Source organism: Teleopsis dalmanni, chromosome 2 (assembly GCF_002237135.1).
Source record: "Teleopsis dalmanni isolate 2A chromosome 2, ASM223713v2, whole genome shotgun sequence".
NCBI classification, from domain to species: Eukaryota; Metazoa; Arthropoda; class Insecta; order Diptera; family Diopsidae; genus Teleopsis; species Teleopsis dalmanni.
Window position 1 is genome coordinate 51,548,523 of NC_051847.1, and position 25,788 is coordinate 51,574,310.

Consider the following 25,788-nt stretch of genomic DNA (forward strand, 5'->3'; position numbering starts at 1 on the left):
TTCACAAATTTTATCACGTTAGTTTTGAAATTTTTTGTTATTTTTTTATAATGACTAAGCGATAAAATAATATTTATGCGAAATACATTTATTGTTGTGACAATTTTGCCTAGCAACTTGTAAACAAATACAATTCAACATTTTGTCAGCTGGTGATTTGCAGGGTGAGTAAATTTTACTTTCATATAAATTTCTCTTTCTATTCAACTGTAGATGTCGCGACTAAATAATACGCGTTGTTAATCAATTTAATTAATTTAATTTATAATTCATTTTTATTGCCATTTACATTTGTTGAAACGCATAATTAAAAAAATTATTATTATGAAGATTGCATGCCATGAAACTTGTAACTAACGTTATAGCAAAAATTAATTAATTATTTAGAAAATTAAAATTAGATCTGCTCAAATAATTTACGACTTATTCCTAAACATTCATTTAGAATATCTTTAGTAATTAGAAATATGACTAATTATATAAAGTTTCCATAATAACATTTTTATTTATATATATTCACATGTAAGGCGAGTTATTACATCTGCAAATCGAGGTAATACGTTTTGCCTAATGTTACCAGGGAATTATTTTCAGTTAATATTGTGACATATTAATATAATATTGGTATTTATATATGTTATGTATGTGCATTGCATATTGAAGCGCAACACTAATGTAAGACTTTTCTTCATTATTATCACTTCTTAGGAATGAATGGAGAAGATTTCCATCGCAATGTGAAAACTCATTCTAATAATTAGGTGAGAAAACTAAGATAAAGAGGCTTAGTACCTAGAAGTCAAGGTTTATTTAAGAAAAAAAGAGCTGCTGAGGTTACGGGAGCCATGTGTGGACAATGGGGTTATGGAAACTACTCGTTTATACGAGTAACTTCAGCTTTCTTGTAAGTGACAGGGTCGGGATGTGGGTAGTTATGAACCAGATTGTAGAATTTGTAATAAATTAAATTCAATCATAGTTTTGTATACGTTCTTCCACATTCACGAGACAGAATCTTCTTTCCTGCCTTACTTGTTGTTCTCGGTTCTCTTACTTAGATTAATCTAGTTTAATATTATACATTAAGACTATTTACTCCACCTACCTGCACTGTCTCAAATCTGATAGCAGTTTTCGATCATTTATGTCTACTGAGAAAAAGTTTATTTAAGGCCATAAAATAGTGCACCGTATTACAGCAACGTACGTATGCTTCAAATCATATGAGAGATTGAGAGATGCAGAAGGCAGTAATTCTAGAAAATAAACGAATTGTAAGAAATTCTGAAGTTCACTGGATGCGCAAAGATTGTGCATAAGTATAAAAAGGCCATCATTTTTGCAGTATAATTTACAGATAATAAATACACTGCACGAACACTGTAAAAACACTGCAAGAACACTGCCAAAAAATAAAGTTGTGCTTAGTGTTCCGCCCCTTGGGATATTATATATACACGTATATACACGTGCAAAGGTACGCGTAGCTAATTATGAACTGTACAAATCATCGCTTCATATGGGGAAATGCCTGTGTTATACGGGGAATTGAAATCGCGTAATATGAAAACGCGTTATAAGGGTACCGCATTATAGGGGGGATTACTGTATGTACTACACTCCGGCACGTTCAGTGTTATTTTGTCTATTCTGCAATGTTTTCCTGGCAATTTCACAATATTTCTTTGCTTTTTAATTTCAGTAACAAGTATTAAACCAAAATTAAAATATATATCTATATATATTGGTTTTCTCTTATTTTTTCACTCTATTCTTTCTTATTACAATAGAACAGTCCATTTTATATATCAACTGAGTTTATCTAAAATATATCTTATCAAAAAAGTTATCAGTTAACGAATCGGCAATATCCCTGGCTTTCCTGAATTGCTTAGCTCAAACACAAATATTTAGTCCAAAAGTATTGTTTAAAGCAATATCTAATCTGCTATTTATTTTGTTATTTACTTACTTGTAAGTAAATTTTTAGTATGCATATAAAAAACTGGGGATATGTTCAAAACAAGCATTATTTGTTAAAGTTAATATCATTATTTTTTATTGAATACGCCCATGAGAAATTAAAATGTATGTATCCTTTCACTAAATATTCATTACAAAGATTTTAAAAACTATACTATTACAAAGTAATATCACAATAAATAACTAAACATTAATGAAGTAAATGGAATAAAGTATTGACTTAAAAACTATAGAAAAACATGCAAATTATTAAATAAATGAATGCAAAGGCCGAATATCCATATAAATTGAATGTAAATTTTTTAGCGGCGCTTGCACTATAATCTGTATAGAATTGACTCGCATATTTTTCGTATACATCTTCCATAGAGCGTTTGGCATAATCTTTCTTCAAATCCTGTGATCCCTTTAAACTGTCAGTACTATCGTGAAACAAAACATTATTGCGTTTATCAAATATTCCGTACATTGTAAAGGGGCGTGTTTCTGATTTGTAAGTCTTTCCAAATAAACGATCCATATCACTTAACGTATTATATATTTCATTTCGTCGAGCTATCGTGCTATTATGAGTCATAAAGTGACCGCGTGATGTCCAGTGAAGATAGCAATATTCAAATTTAGAACCATGTTCGTTACTACCATAAGGGCAAAGAATTTTAAAGGATTTTTGTTTTGTTTTTGCAACCCAGTCTGATGTTAAATTACCAACTGTATATAACTTATATATATCAGAGCTAAGGAAAGCTACGTCAGCACCTTCCGCCAAGCAACGCAGCGCACCTTCATCACCTTTATAATACTCAGGACATTTACGGTGTGAGTGAGGATGCCAAGTGCAGGAGTCACGATGAAAATAGTTATGTATACTTGTTACTTGACCAGTAATATTATATATTGTATCTTGTACGGACAAATGTGCAGCACCTTCATAGGATGGGAAACATGCTTTAACATCTTTTAGATCTTTAAAACTTTCATATTTTGCATCATTATGTATTACTGCTATTGTAGCGTAACGATCATGCATATTTTGTGAAAATTCATAAAGGATCGGCAATAGATTATAATCTCTTTGTGCTTTGACACGACTTTCTTGATCTACTACAACGACATCCGCTGCTTTGAATTGTGTATCATCCATACATGATTCTAAACTTGCAGAACGTATACATTGAATGTTTGGTTCCACACCGTACACTTGAGAAGCTTCCTGTAACCATGAACATTTTATGTGTTGAATAATTGATGTCGTACAATATACAATTGAACGTGGGGGATTGCATTCTGGAAAACTGTATGCACTTTGAAATGCAGGCGCTTGATCTAGATAGTCATCAATTGGTATTACATTGTCAAGTGGATTTATATCAATATGATATGTTTCTAATAAACTAAGAAGTGCGTTTTGCCAACTATTTGGATCATCATGTGATAGACCTGTAACTAGTCTTTGTATTTGAGCAGCATGAGATCGTCTAGCGGCAATTACGGGCCAAGGTTTGGCTACCCATACACATGGTTTAGTAGAGTTTATGGGTTGCATGTGACCGTCCATGCAGAGAAAACTATATTCTGATAATTCGGCTTGTGCTGGCAAGCTAGTAAGCTAGTAGATGAGAAAATATTTTGTCATTAAATTAAAATAATATTCTAACGTATTTAAACTTACACCAAAGTGACTTCGGACATCATCCAAACGTGCCCAAGCCACATTACCTCCACCACTTGTTAAACAATAAAGAGCTCCTCTTCTACCCCAATGCTTATCACCGATTCCACAACGATAAGGATCATAGCACATTTGGCATAAGGTTGAATAACGATCTTTTAAGATGCGATCTTGTTTTGGATCAGGAACCCAAGGTCCAGCTTTGCAACTAGGACCAAAATATTTTGCTGCAGAACGAATGCGATCCTCAACTACTGAGATTTCAGGATCACATGACTTAGCAACTAATGTTGATTCAAAATACTTTCATAAAAATAAGAAATGTTAACAAGTTATATATTAATATAAATAATACAAAATATAATACATACATTAGCTAAAACGTCTGTCCAATGATTTTCTAGACCATATCCTGGGTGACATAATTTCGAGCCACGTAAGTCATGTACAGTGTTTATATCAGCTTCATTGTCGACTACAGCGACAACTTCGTATTCAAAAGGTGAATTATGTGAACGTAGTTCACTAGCTACAAGAATTTCCACACTAGCCCAGCGAGCTGCGACTAAATCTTCAGAGGTCAATACGCCAAAGTGTGCTGTGCCTTTATGTATACGGCGTACACAATCTAATCGATCTACGCCAACAACACATTCTATGTTAGACGTAGCCTCCAATGTTGGACAAAATTTGGGGGTTTTACGGTATATACCTCTCGCTTCAACAATACAAACGCGCACTACGAAATATATTAAAAGTGATTGGTTTTTTTTAATAAATTTTTTAATTTGTCAGTTATTATTAATTTTATTTTCTAACTAAAATATAAATAACAATTATATGATAAATAATTGGGATTTGGGATTTTTAAAATTATTAGATACAATAATTGTAAAGTATTAGGAAGAACGTACTTCTGTTGGGATGCCTCGATTCCACCATATAAGTGTATTCTCTAAATCGTATCTAATGAAGCGATAAGTAAAGCTACTAATTTATTCATTATATCTTTTGTGAAATAAATTTAATAATGAAATAATTAAATATATAAAATAATTAAATAATTGATTGTAAAATTGAGTTTTTAATGATGGAGAATTCATTAATGCTTTTTTTCGAAAGTAACTAGAACTTGAGTATTTTGTTTCAATTTTGCAATGATTGCAAAATTATGATTACTAGTTATGATCTCTTGCCATTTTTCGGATAGCTGCATAATTCGATTGATGTTGAACTTCCGTGGTTTATCGAAGAAAAAATTGATTAACTGTTTTGCAGTCGGTCAATTTTTTACCATTGAAACAGTTTTGCAGAGATCGACACAAATAGTAGTCAGACGATCCACGATGCGGGCTAAACGTTTGACATAATCCGTTTACTGTTGCCAGATACCACATGTAAGATAACACCTTTTAGTCACAAAAACACGCGAAAAACAAAGCGGTTTTTTCATAATAGCCTCAAATTAATCTAAAACCGCTGAAAAATTCAAAAAGTGCTTTTACTGTCGTACAGTGTTATTATTAGCCTCGTTCGTGAGGCGTTTGCTATGCCTGGTGTATTTTCTGAACTAGTAGAGATATTAAATGAAATTTTCTATAAATATAATTTTAGATAGCCTTTTTTTCAATCTAATTTGAGCCCAATCGGTCTACCGGAAACCATCAAAATTTAGACCCAAACATGGTCTATCTTCAAATTTTCTTAGTTATCTCAAAAACTATGATAGAAATTAAAATTTGGTGTACTAAATATTTGCATTTTAATATATATACCCCAATTTTTTCATGATATTCCGCCCACTGCAACACCCGCCGCCCATACAAAATTTTCATAAAAGAGTGTTCATTATCTTTAAAAAAATTGTTTACTCTTATTAGACTATATATATTTATTACGTAATAATTTATTAGCGGGTTAATTGGTCATTTAAATAGAAATAAAAAACTATAATTTATTATTTATATTTAAAAATGAATTGTATTTTATTAAAATATTTTTTCGATATTTTAATAAAGTTTTTTTATTTCTATTTAAATGACCAATTAGCCCACTAATAAATTATTATATAATATTTTTTGTCACAAATAAAAGAATAAAATATATTAATTACGTATATAACAATACAACTTTATATAAAAAATGGAAGTAATCCGTCCATTTGTTTTTCAGTTAATTGCAGTTTTAATCAATTTTAGCGAAATTGTGATTTCGCAAAATTTGAGCGAAAAAAGGTTATCTTAAAAACTATTTCTAAGGAAAATTTAATTTCAATATCTTTACTGGTTCAGAAAATACAGAATTTTGATCGGCTAATTTCTGTTTTGATACATTGTGCATAGATTTCAAGAACTTGTGAATGCGTATAGACCTATTCCTAATAGATTTTTTTTTAAATAGACCGAATTAATTGAGTTGTCATATATATTTTTTTTTCTTGCCGTGCCATTATGAAGGACATATCAGTAAATTGTGAAAGGATTAAATTTTAATACACCACATTAATAAATTATATTCAATAAATTCTTTATAAATAGAGTAAATTTAGCTTATTTGTCATCATATCATTTCTAAGCTAAAAAATAATCATTTATAAATATAATAATTAAATAAACTATACAATTTTTTGAATTTATTTATCGTCCTGTTTTTTTATATTAATAAAAATATTAAAAATACAATATTAAATATATTTTTTTTAATTCGGTTAAAGGTACCTTTTTGTTAAATAATTCAATGTTTAATATTTTTTTATTATGGACGTTTACTAGTTAGGCTAAGTTGCGTTCTAAATGAGGGAAATTCTAAGTTGTGCCGATAATGTAGTGATGTGTGGATACGTTTTGATAAATGGCTAAATGTGTGTAGTATCAACTTAGCCTAACTCGCACACGTCCTTTATTCTATATTTCGACTCTCCTTGACTCATCAGGATCACGATAAATTATTAATAAAAATAAATCTACGTCATCTTCTTTATTCTATCGTCTATATAGATATTTAACACAAAGGAACCAATAGCCGGTTTAAAAATAAAATATATATAAAAATATATCTGCTCCTTGGGGAGGTATGCAGATCTGAGGTCAATTATTGCTTAGTCTGATGAAGTGATAAACAATAATCTAGTCAAAGCGCAAAGAGGTGTTTTGAAGTAACCTCGCAGTTAATAGAGAGTAAAAGTGCTCAGGTGCACTGACTCAACTAACCTCAACATAATAATAAAAAATATATATAAATATATAAAGTATACAATATATAAAAAAAATATATATAGATATACAATATTTATATAAAAATACATAAAAATATAATTAGATTAACTTTGAAAAGTATTTTTCTATAAGCATATAATTCACCTACTAAACTTATTGTTCTTTTAATATAATATTTTAATTTGCATTGATAAATATTTGTTAAATTATATATATGTATTTTATATATATCTATATATGTATTTTATATAAGCATATTAAATTTCTTTATATTAATATTTTTAACTTTAGTAATTACAATTAATTAGTTGCAACAAAGAACAATTTCACTTAGAGATAAAACATCGCTAATGGTGGGCGTTTTCTGGAAAGCAGATGTTTTTGGATTAATTAAACAAATTAAAGATAAATGTGCAGATACAGTTTATATGTTAGAGTTTAATTAATATAATAGATATATATCTTGAAAAAAAATTAAAATCTTACAGTTAAATTAAAAAAGTCAATTTATAACACTTACTGCAATTTTTTTTATTTTTTATTTTTTGTAAAAATTTTGCTAAAATCATTGCGGCGAAGATGCCAATTTAAGCCAAAATTTCATTTAATTAAAAATGTTGTTTTATATGCGGTTTAATTTGGTCAATATGACCTTGAAAACTTACTGGTTAGTAACTTGGTTAGCAAGTTTAGTTTACTTTTACCTTTGATTTTATACATCATAAAAATAAACATAACTAAATGTCAGTAGACTAAATTGATTCATCCTCTCTCACTTCGGTGTGGAGTTGTCACTACAACGAGAGTATCTGGAAATGTTGTGTAATTGTAATGTGAGACAGTGAGGCAGTCACTAATTTTATTTCTTATCATAAACTATCGAGTTATGTGTGAGATGTAAACAAAAAAGATTCGCTTCATCACACTTGCCGAGAACAGGTTATGCATTTTGATTGCCGTAAACTTGGTCGAGTGGTTGGGGAATTTTATGAACGTTTTTATGTTTTCTTTGGGAATTTTTTCTCTTATTAATTTTGACTAAAAACTACACAACTTTGACTTATTCCGAAAATTAGCAACGATACTCGTCACTACACAGGTAGAATTTGCAAATAATTGCGTCAAGTACATATAAAAATGGTAAAACCAGTGACGTTTTCAGGGGAATTGATTTAATGTCAAGTCTCCAACTGCCCAAAGAGATGTCAATGTCATATCCGAGCAAAATTAAATAAACATATGGCTTAAAGTATAAAATCACATGGATAATTTAATAGGAAAAATATTTATTTGACTTTCTTATTTATATTTCCATTGAATATTTTAATTTTTTAATATGTGTTACTTTTAAAATAAAATTTATCTTGAAATATAAAAATATCAAGAAGTGTTAAGAATATTAACCCTATGGTTGGTGTAGAACGGTCGTGTTTTATTTGAGTTTACGCTAAATGTTTGTATGGATGAAAGCGGATGAAACTATATGCAGTAGTGAAGCTAAACAAATAGTGCCAGTTACACACATTTCTAATTTCCACAAGTTTCGTTATTATATATACAAGTTTATTATTATTATATATATGTATATATATTTAGTATATATTTTGAATATGTTACCATCATTTATATGCCATATTATCAATATGTTATCATTTGGTTCTTGTTTTTACTTTGGTTTTTGTTTTCACAGAATCAGATATTATTATTATTATTGACACGTTCAAAAATATAAATTCACGAACTTAGTCAAATCACAAGAGATTTCTATCACACGCTATAGCTCTTAGTTCACTGAAAAATTTGCCCGACCTTCTTTTGATTGTCCTTTCTCATGTAGCTTTGGTTGACCGCGATTTCTGTTTCCTTGCCGATACCATTCCAGAGCAGCATGTGCGGTATCGCTTAAGAGTTTGGTTAAAGTGTTACCCAACCAACTATGCTTTCTTTTTACGATTTGTTTATCAATTGGTTTTTGTTTCTATTATAGCCTACAGTCGCTCTTTGCTGATCGTACTAGGCCACCAATTTCTTAAAAGTTTTCTCAAGCATCTTCTGATAAAGGTTTGTAGCTTGTATGTGATGCCGACTGTTACTAACCGTGTTTCCTAGCCGTAGAGCAGCACGGTTTTAACACAAGTGTTATTTTTCTTTTTGTTTTTAGTTGTGACGTCCTTGCTCTCTAAAGTTTGTTTAGGCTGGCAAACACACATTTAGCTTAACGAAATCGATTGGCTTCCAAGGTATTTAAACTGTATGACGTCTTGTACAAGATTTCACCTATAGTAAATTGAGCAACATTATTATCGTTGATCCGCATAGATTTCTTTTTGTCAATATTGACGTTGAGACGAACTTTTGTACATTCATTTTTGATATATGTTATATATAATTGCATGGAACCAGATGTCAAGTCAACTTCATTTTAAAATCCAGATATAAAATCCATAGATAATTTTGTGCCTTAATTGTCCTATATACTTTTTAATTAAGTGAATAGAAGAATTGATTTAAAACTAGTACTCGTTGCTCGATTTGTCTTCGTTGATGTGAACACCGCTTACTCGGGAACTAATGTCCAGATTATTTATATAAATATGCATTCGATTAAATAAAAGTGAAATGAGCTGTCGGTATTAAATTTTTATTTTGCATTGAAAGCAACAACAATTGGTGATTATGGCTGCAATCATTACATAACCCTTAGTAATTTGTTTTATATATACACAATCTAAAATATTTAAACAAATATTAAAGATACCTATTATAGTGTGACTGCAATCATAACTTGTCCCTATGTCAAATAGAATATTATCATTTGTATCCCAACTACTGGAAGGGAGTCTTTTGTATATCAATAGTTAAATATGTGTAGTTGGGTAAATATTTTAATTGAGATAAAGTATTCATTAAGTTTTTAGTTTTCAATATTTATTTAATATATTTCAATTTATTTTATAATTATCTGTACTGATATTCTAAATTAATCTAAAACTCTATTTATTTAGCTTTCAAATTTTCTGTTGTTTTTTAAAAATTCAGTTTTAATAATTATTATTAATAAGTGAGGAATATTATACACTGCGTTCAGGTGGTCTGTTGTTGTTATTTTAACTGAATTTTTTAATGAAGATGAAGTGTCCCCAAGATGGCTTCCTTTCCCAAATTTTTCTCCTATCTTTTCAAAAGAACGGTTGTTGCAAATATTTCGTTAGAATGATTTTATCATCTTAGACTTTGGGTATTTTTATATATTATGTAAACCATATATTTTAAGTTGTCTTCAAGATGGATAAGTTTTTTTCTGCTATGTATTCGATTTTATTAGAAATATTAGTATAACTATAGATAATATAACGTTTTCATATATTTTTAAAGAAAATATAATATTCTTAAATGCCAGGTTTGTTACGTACTTAGAATACTAAATCATTAATGGAGGAATAATTAAGAGAGCTCTCAACGGACTTATATGTAATTTTCTTGGACTCCTTATACGTCCCTTATATTATTATTTTTAAAAATATTTAAATTTCACCTGGTTTATAAATTTTAAATATATTATCAAACGAAAGACGTCATATATGATTTTAACTACTGCTTATAATAAATGAATACTATCATTAGTTAACCGAAACACTCTGGCTTTAGAAGACTTATAAACCGGATTGTAAAATTCCGATTTAAGGTTTTTTTTTTTAATTATGGGGATGCAACAAAAAAATATTAAAAATGTTAATCATTTGCGGAGATCTAAAGGCTTTGATTATTAACAACTTAAAATTACAAATAAATCATGTTAACATTTATTAACGTTTTTATTAAATAATAAAAAAGTCAAATTTAATTTGTTGAATTTTAATCTAAAATTTAAGGCTTCTCATTAATTTTATATTTACTATTTTTATATAAAATTTTATATAAAAACAAGTAATTTTTTGTGCCTATTTTAAGTGCCAATGTAAGTGCAACTTAATCAGTAATATATCTATATATACTATAATTAAGAATTTAAGTGATTTTTAATTTTTTCATAGTATTTTCTTAATAAAAACAATAATCGTTATTAACTTACATTTTCCATTATCTGGAACATTAATACTACATGTGAAGGAAAACAACACTGATAAGCACCAAACGGAGAAAAAAATGAATTTCATATTTTTCGATATATTTTCTTATATATAATAAATTGTTTTTTTTTACTAAATATATTTTATTGTTTTAAAAAAATAAAGGTTTATATTAAAGATTTTATTTTTTTACACACTAGAACACATCACAATAAGCGCGTGTAATCCGATCTTTAGAGTGACCCGGCAAGCTTTAATTCCAGCTTTCTGCTTCGATCGTCGACTCAACCTAAACTGAGTTGTGATTTCGAAATTATTTGTTTACACGCTGAGGTCAGAAATAAAACAGAAAAATTTTAATAAAACACATGAGTTAAATGTGATAATTAATGCCTTTTTTCGATGTATCTCATTTCAACTTTTGAGTGCGGTTAACTCATTTATATTAAGATTCATAGCAGCTTACGATCAAAGAGAAAAATTTAAAAAAGTTTTGGATGATTAATAAAAGTCGGCATTATAATTTATTATAAATCTTAAGTGTTCTCTACATTTCTATAAATATACTTGTACTACGAAACAAAAACCAACCACAACAAAAAATAGATATATGTACGAATGTAGTGATAACATTGTATTAGCTATTGGGATTTACATTATACAGACAATTAAACTTTAAAAGTAATATCAAATCTGCATAATAGTCTAGTGTCTAGTAGACAATAGACAACGTAAGCTAATCTGTATACTTAATTACTAACAATTCTTTTGCCTCCTGAATGACGTATATTGGGTAATCTGCATAAGATGTCAGAATAAATTATTATAAAACCTATAGTCGAATTGAAGTGAATTGTAATGGTTTCTTTTATAAAATAATTCACTATATATATAAATGTATTAAAATAATAATTAGTTTTAATTTTATGCTTAGTGAGGCTTAATTAGGCCCATTTCAACTCTTGTTTCTCTGCACCATATTTGCGTTACGCCAATAAGTGCTCTGTATGTTTGGAGTATGTTTGCAGAAATATTATTTACAGATATAAACAAAGTCGGACACAAGTTTTAAGATAGTCTCTGGACATGAAAATAAATGTGAACGATCTATTACTATATGCTTAACTTATACTTACTTACTTATTATATACTTACTTATTTACAGATATAAACAAAGTCAGAGACTAATTTTAAGATAGTCTCTGAACATAAAAAGAAATGTGAACGATCTATTGCCATATGCTTAACTTCACTCTAAGTTTTGCTTAATTGTCGTATTTCTGTTATGATTTTTTTTTTCTTTGTCCCCAGTGATTACTAATGAGATAGGGTGAAGGACACAGATGTTTTCCCCAGTGGATAACGAAGAAAAAAATCTTTAAAAATAATTCTAAACAATAAAAATAGTTAACTTATAGAGTTGAATTTTTTAGCATTGTTCATGACATGGAGAAAATATATTTCCTTGTCAAATTTTCTGTGCATTTTTCGGTTAATAGATTTTCTCGATCGATTTAGTTCCATATAATCAAGATGGCAATAAATTTTGGAATTTCGAATATAGCGCTTTTCACTGCGTAATCAGAGTACTTTCATATAAATAAGATTTAATCGTTTTAATTTAAACATGAGATGTAAAAGAGTCCATGTCCATGCTTCATTCTATATGTATGTATGTACATTTATTTTTTGAATTTATAATAAAAAGTTGTATAACATAATTTGTGAGTGTTATATTTGTTCCGTATTTTTAAAAAAGGATAATAGAAAACTTTTAAGTTGATTGTCTCTATCTATCAGTGGCGGAGCTAGACCAACTCTGGACGTCGGCGACATTAGAATTGCGAGACCCCCTTTATAATCCAGTTGTAAAAGTAAATGAGTTACTTTCACTAATATGACAAAGAATGATTGAAAGTTTTATTGCTAATCAAATTAAAATAAATACAAATTAAAATAAATGAATTTTCCTACTTTTAGATTCACTCAATTTTTTTTTAAATTACAGTGGACGTCCAATATAACGAATTTTATGTTGCACCCCTTGTTCGTTATATCGAAAAATTCGTAATATCGAATGTTATACATTTACCTACCAATATGGTTATTTTTAGGAGATTTCATATATTTGAGTTCATAAATTAACTTATAAACACGTACGAGTATATATTTATTTAAAAGTATTTTTTATTCGGTTGTTACAAAAACTATTTATAAGAAAGGACGCATTCAATCATAGTGTAGAATAAAAAAAAATCATTAATTTTTGTTTGTTTTTTACTACACTCAAGACTTTTCTGAACAGCTTTTTCTTGTAGTTCTCTTAGTACAGCTAATTTTGAAGTTTCATTATTGTTAATCGCCCACTTTATGCATTTTTCGAAATGATTTATGGCATCTTTATGTTTAATAATTTCTAAATTATTTTCTTCTATATTTTCGTCATCAGATCCATCATCCTCGTCCGAGATATCGATGGTATTATCAGCATTATTCCATTTATTAACTTCGTATGTACTAATGTCACACTAACAATAAAATTGAAAATATAATATAGGATATTTAAGCATAATATTCTTTCTTACATTAGGAAAAACATTTTGAAGTAATGTAATGGTTGTTTCAGTTACATTATCATTCGTTCGTGGTATAAGCTGAGCCAAAGGTATATCGTCCTCTTCATCGAACTCAATAGAATTAAATGACAACGATTTAAACGTCCGGCTTTGTCAAAATTAATTTTTAAATGATATTTTTAAACAAATACATATTAAATATAAACACCTTAATATGTACATATGTATGTCTGGATAGTATTTCGTATATGATAAACTGAATTTGTGAACAACAGATCAGTGGCGCCTGCATATATGCATTTTGCCATATATAGGCATTTTTCTCAGAAAAAAAAAAACGGACAATTACATGCATATTCTAAGCTGAATAATGCTAGTTTTATAGTAAAATTATATTCAAAAGCATAATTTGTATAAAACAAAAACGAATAAGAAACAAAAAATTTTTTGTTCGTAATATGGAGCAGAATTTTTTTTTCGTTCGTTATATAGAACAATCAATGTAAATATTTTGGGTGTTCGTTATATCGAAAATTCGTAATATCGAGCGTTCGTTATACTGGACGACCACTGTATATCATAATTTGCGCCAGCTGCTATTTTCCTTTCAGTTTATAGAATTTCGAATGGAGATAGTCTCTCTTGGATCATCATACTTTTCTAGTACGTCTTAATCAATTTTAAATTTGAGAAGCTTCTTTCCGTCGAAGCTATACTGACTGAAACTGTGAACATGAATCTGGTTACTATATAAACATTCGGAAATATTTCGAATATGGTTAATGCCATTATTAAACCAAATTGTTCAAAATATTATTAAGTGCTTAGAATCCACAGTCGGTAACTTTTTGCGAGGCCCCTGCGAGCGCGAGGCCGTCGGCGGTCGCCGAAATCGCTGACGCCTAGCGACGCCACTGCTATCTATCTACTAATTCTACTAATTCTCAGACTATAAGAATATCTTTTTCATTGCATGTATAATCATCCTACGTAATTCTGTCAAGATCTCTGAAACTACTAGTTGTAAAGGGGAAAGTAAGTAAATTTAGAATAATTACAAGAAAAAATAAAGCAAGACTTTTACAAAATTATCCATTATTTTGAAAACCTTTTTCTTTGCATATATGTTTTACTTCTGTTGCGTAGGGTGACATTCGAGATCACTGGAACTAATAATTGTAGAGTACAAAGTAAACGGATATAGAATAATTATATTAAAAGGTAAAGAAAGGCATTTACAAAATATTGCACTATTTTTTTTATTTTTGATAAATGGTGGTTATATGTATACTTACAGATACTGGTGCTTAAATGTCTGTAACTTGTAAAGAAATTCTTTAAATAAAGCTTTATAGTATTTTTAAATAATCGGTTAGATTACATCGTGTTGAAATTAGAATTGATATATTTTTTCTCAAGTTTTATATTATATTCTGTGCTTGTTCATTAAAATATAATTACTTTTCACATATCTTTTTATATATATTTGATATTAACTAATCACTTCTAAAATGTAGCATGTAATCTTTTCCTTTTTCTACCTTTGGAAACCTATGGGTTGACTCCAAGTGTTGAGTTATATTTATATTACTATATATAAATTTATTGAACTTAAGCAAGTCTAAGCATGAAACATGACAAAAAATGTTACTGGGTAGTGTCCGGTTCTTACGAAGTGACCTATATTATTATTATATTATGCGCAAAATGAAGACAATCGAATGGTCTCCGATGCAGCAACTACCGAGAGTTTTGCGCTGCAGCATTTTGCTTAAGAACGTCAACAAACGCGTAATCTTAAGAAGTATGGGGAAGAGATTTCAAAAAAAAAAAATTAATTTTTTGTTGAATCATTTTATTGTTTTATATGTAAAGCGACATTTATTGCAGAGCTGTTCTGTAATTATTCAATCTCTTGCAAAAGTGTACTCTTTTTTCTATATGAAAGGTCTTATCAAATCGTTTAAGATAAGATTTAAATCTGTATGGCAGTTTTTATATTTATATGTACTTATAAAACCAAATACTAGTAATGCGAGTGAAATATACAAAAATCGACAGCAAAAGTTTTCAAAACTTTTCAGTGAGACGTTACCTTTGAAAATGTGATGTTCTAATGAAAGTATTTCTAAGCAAGATCCGGTGAAATTTTAGTGAGAAGCTCTCTCTGAGTGTGTGTATTTATATATTTATTTAATAAGTGCGGGAAATAACCGATATCAAGAGCGTGTTTAACTAAAATTCGATTCGTATCTGTGCTATAAACTGAAATTGTTTGTGGTTATGTGGATATAATAATTTTGTTTGTCTAGTGAATTACATATTTTCGTTGTGTAGGTTTTTTTCGTAATCACAAACTGTCAAACATTTATTATTAATAAATAATTTAAAAGTGATTTCAATATAAGGCAATAATTCTCATAGCAATTTTATTTACATATACGAGTATTTCAAGCTGTTAATGGGCTACTGGGAAAATGCATTATTTTTGTGATTCATTTGAAATAATTTTACACTTTGAATTATAAAATTTTTAATATATTCATAAAAAATATTAATGGAATTGTTAATAATATTATTACATGTGTTTTTAATTTATATTATTAAACCATTTAAATAACATCTAAAATAATAAAAGCTCGCAAATACATCTTTAATATATGGCTACTATGGTCGTGTGCGAGTTGAACTAAATTAAAGTAAAGTAAATTGAAATTTTCTAGGCATTCTTTGCACTGCACTTATGTAAATATTTATTTATTTATTTGATGCACTTATTTATCATTTTTGGTTTAAAATTTTTAAAATTTTTTATTTATTTATTAAACATCTTACAAAATTTTTGTAATGGTAACACCTAATTTACTTAATTTTTATCTAATTTACCCTACTCGAAATTCTAGTAAACACCAACATTCACACCCATACCGACATAATTCACTAATTTCCTCAATTTACCATCAATTTAGTCGAACTCGCATACGGCCTGTGTAATGGTTAATGTGTGGTAATAGAAAACTGACTTCAGTGGATATTTTTTAATTGCGAAAAAACTTTAAAAAGATAACATCTATATCACTTTATGAATTTATAATCAATTTAATCTAAAAATAAACTACACTTTTTGTTAACAAGTTTTATGGTGTCTATTAAATGTGATATATATGTTTATTGTAAGGCCGCGCATTTAAAATAATAAAATAATACTTCAATCTAATTTCATCAGTTAATTATTTCATTTCATTTCATTAATAATTCAATTTTTTTTTGAGTAATTAATTGTTTTAATTGCCAAATATTTTTAATAATAATTTTGTATTTTAACGGACTTATTGGTCAGTAGTTCAATAATATACTTTTTAAAAAATTGTTTTTGGTTTTTAAAAAATATTTAAACCGATATTTCGACTCTAATTTATAGTTATCATAGCCATAGCCATAGTACCCAGATGATGACTATAGATTATAGATGAAATATCGGTTTAAATAAAATTTTTTAAAACCAAAAACAATTTTTTTAAAACTTAACAGAACCAATTTTTTTTTAATATGTATTAAATTTTTTTAAAATGTCTTGAACAATAAATATATACATATATATATGATATTTGTATAATGTTTTGGAGAAATATAAACCGGTCTATACTCATAGACGTTTACTAGTGTTATGTACTGGAATTAAAACTATAGCCATCTGCTTCTATGCTACACTTTAATTATAATAAATGTTATGAAATAAATAATATTGTTAGATCTGCAATATAATAATTTCCCAGATATAAATTATACCTATGTTAAAAGCTACCAAATATTGGGTTATCGAGGTACGTAGTATTAAGTTCGCCCAAAGTAAAACGTTTACATAGTTACCTCTATTATTTATTGCAATAAATAGCATTTATTATGTTATGATATGAATTATGATTAGCGCAATATCCTTATTATTAAATTTGAATAAAATTACTAAATTTATAGACTGGATTGTATTTGAGCATATTTATTGGCTTACTTCGGTAGACTTAATTAGAATTAGAATATATATTATAGATATGTTATAGATTTATAAGTTTCTAAATTGATATCTGTAATGAAGTTATAGATTTCGTGTTTTATAATACAACAAAAAATTTAACTTGAACAACTATTTCGAAAAATAGTGATATATTGATTTATTATAATACAGCAATGACAGTTTAACCGCACTGCTAGTTAAATATATGTGAAATATTTGAAATATAAGTATATTATTTAAATTTACAAGAATTAATTAACAATGGAAAATTATATATAAATTGTCGATGGTGTGATGAGTACAGTTTGAAAAAAAAAAATGTTCAATTCTTATTAAATAAAGATCATCAATAAAAGGTCATCGAATCGTTGCAATACAATCTGAAGGTGGTAATTGTCTACCCTTTGTCTAGAATGATAAGGAGTTTTTATTAAGCGATTACATTTTGCTATGCTTTTTTCATTAGTTGGTGATTTAATATCATTTTAGTTGTTTTTGTGTTCAATTAAAAAAATAGATCTCACATCAAAAAATAATCTTAACATATTTATTAATTATTTTATATCTAACATATAATTAAGCAGCAATTTAATCATTTTTTATTACATACCATATTACATATATTTAATTATTTCATATATTTGAATATATAATAAAAAAATAAACAAAAGTTCCCATTAAGCAAATATGCCACCCTATTATATATTTTGTCCCAAAAGCAAGCCTCACACCGAACAGAAGTATTCATTGGTCCAAAATCTCTTTCTTCTTATTCATCAGAGTCGATCTTTCGTTATTTTTATCTTTAAATTTAATTATAATGCAAAATAATATTTGCTAAAACCCAAATAAATTAAACCAAGATCTTTGATTACTTTAAGTGGCTTTTACCGGCCTAAGTCTTCACTTGAGTGTTTGAAAATAGCACCAAAAAACTCGTTACTGTTTTTGATGATCTGTATTTGCCCACAGATTGCGATGTACGTTTTGTTAACAGTTTTCTCATGGTCAAATGTTCTTCCAAAATGTTTATACACTTCTTTCTGGTATCTTTAAGGATGACATGTTTATATTCTTCAACTTCACTTTATGGTTGTTCAAAATAATCCATAATTTTAAACGTTATCAGTGTCTGTAAGGCCATGTTTAAACTTAACAAATAAAAAGCTATTTTCAATAGAGAAGAGTATTTGCAAAGTATTTTTCTTTTAAGCTTACTACTAAAATCCATTTCGCATGAAAAATTATAAAACTCCATATAAAAAAATTTTCTACAATATTCAAAATTTTTGGAACATTCGTTTTATATAGAGTTTTATGTCAAATTTTCTTGTGAAATGGATGTTGGTACTAGGCTAAGTATTGTTGGTACTAAGTATTCTTTGCAAATAATTTTCTCTATTGAAAAGAGCTTTTTGATTTGTATATTATAGAAATTAGAAATTATTTTTCTTCCATTATTTTGAAAATACTAAAACTTTGATTAATTAAACAGCTGCAACTCAATGACTAACATTGCCATTGTACCAATTGAAAGTTACTGCTTTATTGTAATTAGTCACCATATTGAACTCATAAGAAGTCTTGGGTGCCTTTGACTTCGGAACCAAATATTAATATAATATATTATATTCTTAACCAAAAATTTCAAATTAAATAAGTAAACTATGCTCCAGTTTCGTTCCATTTCTTTAATCCCTTTTGGTTTCCTAACTAAAGGCATATCTGTTTTTACGACAAAAACCTACGCCATCAATGTAGAGTTCGATGGCAATAGCCTGCCTTCTCAAAAGTTAAGAGTAATATGGCTCTTCTTCATAAAGGCAAACCTGGAAAGAATATATTTGGAAGCTGCATGTTCATTTTCTTTTCACCTTTGCTAATCTTTATAATACGGTAAATGTTCACATGGAAGAGCAAAATTGGCAGGCCTTTCAATATCATTACCGTTCCTTTGCTGTGGTGGTTTCATATCACTTCTTGATAAACTTGATTTCAGTCGCGTATTTTTTATTCAAACACGTTATCTAGTTATGAGAAGGTGAAAATACTCCTGCCCATCTTCTGGTTTAGAAACTTTTGGCAAACATCGACCCTATTTATAAACTTATAAAATCTCGTTAACATGTATTTTTCGATATTTTTTATATTAATCTGTTATCAATACAAGTATATCTATTCTATAGGTTGCCCCTAAGTTGGTTGTTTCTGTATGATATATTATTGAGTGACAGCAATTTTCTAAGCAAACACAAAAGCTCTCTTATAACTTTCAAAAACCTTTCTGACACATACAAGTTCTATCCTATGCAATAAGTAACTTATATCAAAGGAAACGACAAAATATTAAACTTATTTAAGTAACTTACTTAGTAAGCAGTGGAAATTTGGTGTAAACATTAATTTTGGCAATAAATTTTTAGAATTATACTATTTCTGGTTTAAAATGTGAAGACTCGAAGAAATACTTATAACATATGCTAATTATAGTTACTATTTTTTATACTTAAAATCTTAAAAAAGATTGTAATAAAGTGTGTGCTTTTTTAACATATATATGTATATATATATAAGTTGTATATAGCAATGCTTAAATAAAAATAAATTATAAATTAAATATAATAAATTATTATTTTTTATGTTTTCTTTTAAGCTTTTGATATATATTTATATAATATTAATTACGTATGGTATGTAAATGTTTAATTTTGAAGAATGTTTAAAGTAACACTAAACACGAAAGTGGTTAATGTACGCTTTTCTGAATGTTATTAACAAAAAAAGCATAGAAATATTAAACGGTGATGTTTTGATAAATGCTTGATATCATTGCGACAGTTGAAAGCATGATTAGATATTATTTATGATGCCAAATAAATATAATTCAGTGCCCATAATGATAAAACTCAAAACCGACGGATAAGTTTATCTGTGTATTTTAATAGTTTTTATTTAAAGCAATTAGTATGTTTACTAAGGGCTAATTTTCTTCTATATAAGCTAACAAAAGTTTTATGCTATTTTAAGAAGTATCTAACTGGATGACAACTACGAGCGAAATTCGAACGGAACTATGAGTTATCTAAAATTAATTTAAATAAATTTTTGTTTGTTAAAAATTCAAACAAACAAATAAAAATTTAATATTAAATAAAATTCACAATAATATTTCAACATATTACTTCATAGTCAGTGATAATTCATACAATGGGAAAAGTAAATCGACGCCTACTTCCTATTAAGGCGCATTTTCTTTTTTTCATGGCCGGTAAGCTTAAAATTTCTTTTCTTAAATTAAATTAATTGTTTTCTATTTATCAGCTATGGGACCTATTTTACCGCAATTATCTGTACTAGGCAAAGAAATAGGTATATCTCCTGAAATAATGGGTGTTATAACATCAATACTACCAATTATGTATATTATTGCTAAGCCATTATTCGGTTTTGTAGCAGACTATTTTATGGTGAGCAGATATATTAATGTCATATATATGTATATATAATACAGTGAAAATTCTGTTAAATGTACTAACTTATAACCAATTACTTAATAAATTATTAGTATAAATTTTTTATTCAAAGTCCGTTCTTTTAAATGTACAGTTCTCCTAATTGTCCTAAGTGTCCGCTTAAAAAAGTTTTCACTGTATTTATAATGTTTTATTATAACTTATTGCTTCGTCTTCTTTCAAACAGAAATTGCGGAAAGTAATTTTTTTACTCTTGATTTTAACCATGACCCTATCCTATGGAGCATTTTATTTCATACCGAATCAACAAAATCATATAATAAACGTTAACAGTAGTACAGAGTTAACTGTTTGGAGTCTGCAAATTTGTACCAAAGATGTAAGTATAGGTCAAGATACTGTAAGATTATTAATTTTTCTCTTTTTATTTAAAATATTTTATATTTTTTTTATTATTATTTTGCATATTTTATATACTTTATACAACATTACTGCATATATGCCACCTATCAGCCTCTAAATGTCTTATCACACTTTAAGAGCGAAATGCCCCGTTTTCGGCATTAGGAGTTCTGATGTTGGCATTAATATGTTTGCTCTACGACAATTGTCTCACTACATTGTCGTATTTTTGATTTATCTGTCATTATTGCTGAGCATGTAAGCAACTTGGAACCATTTTCTTTTTTTTTTGTCGGAGAGGTCCTCTGTTATCGAGTGTGAGGAGGTCTTCCCTGCTAATAATGTTAGGATAAAAGATCTTATGAACATGAATACTGTTCTATATTTTTCAGGTCCCTAGCCTACAAGGTTATAAAATTAAATATGTTGTTAAAAATTCAGCATTTTTCATGCCTAGAAATATGTTTAGCGCCAAATTTTGCTGTTTTATTTTAGTTTTATTCTTGACGTAGTGCACTACGTTATATGATTGATAAGTTACAAACCGATTATTGAACCTAGTTAAGATAATTCACTCAGATATCGATCTGAATTCAGGTAGTGCAGTGGCGGTAATAAGATAGTGTGAAGTCACTCTATTTTTCCAAATTCTATAGTTAGCGTTGAAGTTAGCAGAAAAAGTTTATAATATCCCTTTACCAGTTCAACGGGTTTCAGCAAACCTGGAAATTCTATTGTACTTCATTATTGCGTGTGTGAATTTCTCTAGTTCAACTAGTTCAAGATTTAGTTTTTGTCATATTATGTAGATCGTTTACAACTCTTGTGGGATGCTAATTCTTGCAATTGATTTATTGGCCCTACGTAACTTTATATATGGCAATGGGCATTGCACTGGCAAAAGTATTTTTTGAAGTTTCAGTTATTGCCAATTGTTAATATTTGTTACTACAAGATATAGAAATTTGAAAGCCAAAATAGAAAAATTAATAAATATCAACAAAAAACAAAATAATTACTATGCAAAAATCCTATGATCTTATCTTATCTATGATCTATATCTAAAAAACCTATACCCGTAATGAGCTCATTGAGCAGTGTTTGGTCATATCTGAATTAAATATAAAATTTTAATTATGTGTTGACTTAATTTTATTGATAAAATTTAAAATAAAAAATAATAATTTAAAATTAAATAAACAATTTATAAAGTTTCTACTGATATTGTCAATATAACTCTTGCGCCTCTTTTATAGGTATTAACAAGTTCCTCGCTTTGTTCGTCAACGCGAGGTGGCTTATGCTCAGACCAGGAGTCCACATTTGAAGTAAACTTTATCGATTTAAATAACATAAAAAATCATGAAGCAATTCTCGAAAGTAATGCACACCTATTGAATTTGCACGTGTGTCTCCCAATGGAGAACTTTTCCAACAGCTCAGTTAGTATGGTACCAATTCACTTGAATTGTACAGTGTATGACTTTAAGACGGAAGATTGTTTATATCGCTCCTCGACATTTTGGCTATTTGTGATATTTATGTGTATGGGTACTATTGGCTTCAATGTCACAAACTCAATATCCGATGCAATATGCTTTGACATGTTGGGTAAAGACGATGAAGACAAATATGGAGCACAACGTGTATGGGGAACTATTGGTTTCGGTTTAACGGCTTTATTATCTGGTATTGTTGTTGATCTTTGGACCGTAGACACAATAAAAAGTTTTACACCCGCATTGTTGATAATGCTGATTTTTAGTTCTTTAGATATGATAAGTGTATCTAAATTGAAATTACCCCAACTTTCGGCATCCGAATCGATTTTTAAAGACGTTTTGAAATTAATTTCGCTTAAACCAATTGCAATATTTTTAATTTTTGCTACAATGGCTGGCATAATAGATTCATTCATAATATATTTCATGTTTTGGCACATGGAAGAAGTTGCAGCCGAAACTGGTTTCATGAGCCAAATAAAGTTAATTGAAGGATGTGTTGTTGCTGCTGAATGTTTGGCTGGCGAAGTACCTTTCTTCTTTTACAGTGGAAAGATTATTAAAAAACTTGGATACATAAATTGTATGAGCATGTGCTTCTTCTTCTATGCAGTGCGTCTTGCACTCATCGCTTGGATACCAAATCCTTGGTATTTAGTAGGCGTGGAATTATTCTTTCAAGGTGTTACTTATGCATTATGTTACACGTGCATAGTGGCATATGCAAGTGCTGTTGCACCCCCAGGAACATCTGCAACTGTGCAAGGATTAATGGCAGGAATGGATGATGGATTAGGTTTTTCAATTGGTTCACTGATAGGTGGTTTAAGTTTTAAACACTTCGGCGGAAGGAGAAGTTTTGCTTACTTCGCTGTAGCGGCTATTATAACATGTGGTGCACACATTATTTTAAGGCCGTTGTCCCGAAAACAACAATATTTACCTAATAGTGAATATATGGCGCCTACTGAACAAAATGAGACGAACGAAAGTAAGATATAGTAATTATATTTTTTAGTATTTTTTTTATATATTTGTATTATATATATTGTTTAAATGATTTTGGACAGTTATTCGTATTATATTTGCAATAAATAACTGTGATATGTAACTTAATTAATGCATTTTGTATATTTTGAATAAATAAATATATCAAATTCAAATTTATAGTTTTTTTAATTAATTCTTGACAAGATTGAACTTGTAATATATTATTTAAATATATAAATTATTTTTAAAAACAGAGATATGAATTCTTATTTTTATATATATTAAAATAAGAACAACTGCGACTGCAGCTTACAAACTGTTAATTGTGTTCTTCGATAATAACAGAAAAAGTTTAATCATAATTTTAGACAGTATAATCATACATAAAGGATAGAGCCCTAAAATTATTTGCGAAATCTGACAGACTTACCAACACCGCGTTATCAAATCTCACAATGGCTACAGGCTTCTCGGGGAGGTATGCAGATCTGAGGTCAATTATTGCTTAGTCTGATGAAGTGACAAACAATAATCTAGTCAAGGTACAAATTGGGGTTTTGAAGAAACCTCGCAGTTAATAGAGAGTAAAAGTGCTCAGGTGCACTCTGACTCAACTGCCTCAACATAATAATAATAATCATACTTAATAACCCGCAAAACTGTAGGATGGGTTTTATTTTTGTTCATTTTTCTACTTGATATTTTCTGCGATGAAATTGAATGCTTATAATTACATTTAAAAATAATGAATTTATATTTCTAAACTCACTTTGAATTTATTTACATTTATACTTGCGCATGCACACATACAGATATTACATTATTACATTATCCGCTCCCTTGAAAAGCGCGGAAGTATTATAACAAAATCTTACTAAATCGGTGCGTACATAGATGATGTTGCAATTATTCCAAGTAACGAAAGAAAACTGTCAAACGTCTTTATGTAATTGAATGAAAAAACTGAAAACGTTGGTCTGAAAATAAATGAGACCAATGCTAATGCTAATCCGATGACAAAAAGACATGACGTGTGAAAGGACTTCAGAAAGCTCTGAATTGGAAAAGAACTGCAGAAGAATGAATCAGATGGAGGCAGGTTGTAAAGGAAGCCAAGGTTCATACTGGACTGTATAGACTGCACAAAACCAAATAAGAAAAAGTAAGAAGTAACTAGTGAACTTGAGGGTAAAAATATATATGTTTATATAGACGAAAAATATACTTTTGTAAGTCGGATAATATTGAAATATTCCGTACAAATTTTGCACTTATCGTAATGCTCTGATTCTGGAAATACCTTACATAAGTAGAGTAGTTTTTTTGTAATATAAATCTGGCTTGGCTCGAAAAAGTTTTTTTTATTAGAGGTCCTTTTAGAGCTGATAAAAGTTATAACAATTGTAGTATCAAAGTTGATAGTATTGATGGAAAAAATTCTACTGACATCTCAAAACTTCTAAGAACATGTTGAAACTATAATGACACATTGAACGGAGTTCCACGGAAAAAGAGGATAAGAAAGACCAAAACTAGATTTGGTGATTTCATGACTTAAGTACCATAAAAGAACAAGACTCTTAATCAAAGTTGACCATAAATATAAGTACTAATTTCAAAGATAATTCAAAAAAAAATCTATAATTTGTAGAATATAATAAAAAACATATATGTTACAATATATGTGTTGATACTTGATCTTTGTAAACTTTTTAGTTTTATAAAAAAGTTACTGTTTACGATGAACATATACCAGACAAACATATATGTAGTTCAAATTATTTATTATTACACATGCAGTGTAAAACAATAAAATTTGGAATACCTGTAATTTTAAAAATATTAACGAAGTTCCAGACAAAAAGATATTCTTTTCACATCTGTTTTACGATA

At 28.4% G+C, this 25,788-nt stretch overlaps 4 protein-coding genes across 7 annotated transcripts in view; 2 read left to right on the forward strand and 2 right to left on the reverse strand.

Moving 5' to 3' along the window:
* Window positions 1-25,788, reverse strand: part of LOC119682433 (SAM50-like protein CG7639) — a 246,151-nt gene that overhangs the window by 98,794 nt on the left and 121,569 nt on the right. The window lies entirely within an intron of this gene.
* LOC119682428 (major facilitator superfamily domain-containing protein 6-A-like) lies at window positions 84-23,965 on the forward strand. Of its 4 annotated transcripts, none has more exons than XM_038095873.1 (5): window positions 84-164; window positions 20,718-20,796; window positions 20,850-20,995; window positions 21,228-21,380; window positions 22,660-23,965. In XM_038095873.1, the coding sequence occupies exons 2-5, from the start codon at window positions 20,736-20,738 to the stop codon at window positions 23,905-23,907; spliced, it is 1,608 nt and encodes a 535-aa protein (XP_037951801.1). In that variant the 5' UTR covers window positions 84-164; window positions 20,718-20,735; the 3' UTR covers window positions 23,908-23,965. The 4 variants fall into 4 exon arrangements, with proteins under 4 accessions (XP_037951801.1, XP_037951799.1, XP_037951798.1 ...); XM_038095871.1 differs by having other exon boundaries at window positions 92-164; window positions 20,556-20,796; XM_038095870.1 differs by lacking the exon at window positions 84-164 and adding an exon at window positions 15,553-15,849 and having other exon boundaries at window positions 20,556-20,796.
* Window positions 84-25,788, forward strand: part of LOC119682442 — a 29,751-nt gene continuing 4,046 nt past the window's right edge. The window contains exon 1 of the mRNA XM_038095889.1: window positions 84-164. The gene's annotated coding sequence lies outside the window, so the exon portion shown is untranslated. The remainder of the gene's footprint in view (window positions 165-25,788) is intronic.
* On the reverse strand, window positions 2,075-11,054 carry LOC119682422 (transferrin-like). The gene is made up of 4 exons (XM_038095864.1): window positions 10,943-11,054; window positions 4,027-4,394; window positions 3,656-3,958; window positions 2,075-3,592 (listed from the first exon to the last, which is right to left on the reverse strand). The coding sequence occupies exons 1-4, from the start codon at window positions 11,025-11,027 to the stop codon at window positions 2,204-2,206; spliced, it is 2,145 nt and encodes a 714-aa protein (XP_037951792.1). The 5' UTR covers window positions 11,028-11,054; the 3' UTR covers window positions 2,075-2,203.

Bases quoted from the DNA above. Each gene is read 5' to 3' on its own strand.
- LOC119682428 (XM_038095873.1), top strand. From the start codon at position 20,736: ATGGGAAAAGTAAATCGACGCCTACTTCCTATTAAGGCGCATTTTCTT. The intron at 20,996-21,227 runs GTGAGCAGATAT...TCTTTCAAACAG, and splicing joins TTGTAGCAGACTATTTTATG to AAATTGCGGAAAGTAATTTT. The intron at 21,381-22,659 runs GTAAGTATAGGT...CCTCTTTTATAG, and splicing joins TGCAAATTTGTACCAAAGAT to GTATTAACAAGTTCCTCGCT.
- LOC119682422 (XM_038095864.1), bottom strand. From the start codon at position 11,027: ATGAAATTCATTTTTTTCTCCGTTTGGTGCTTATCAGTGTTGTTTTCC. The intron at 3,959-4,026 runs GTATGTATTATA...TTTTTATGAAAG, and splicing joins GGACAGACGTTTTAGCTAAT to TATTTTGAATCAACATTAGT. The intron at 3,593-3,655 runs GTAAGTTTAAAT...CTCATCTACTAG, and splicing joins ATGTCCGAAGTCACTTTGGT to CTTACTAGCTTGCCAGCACA.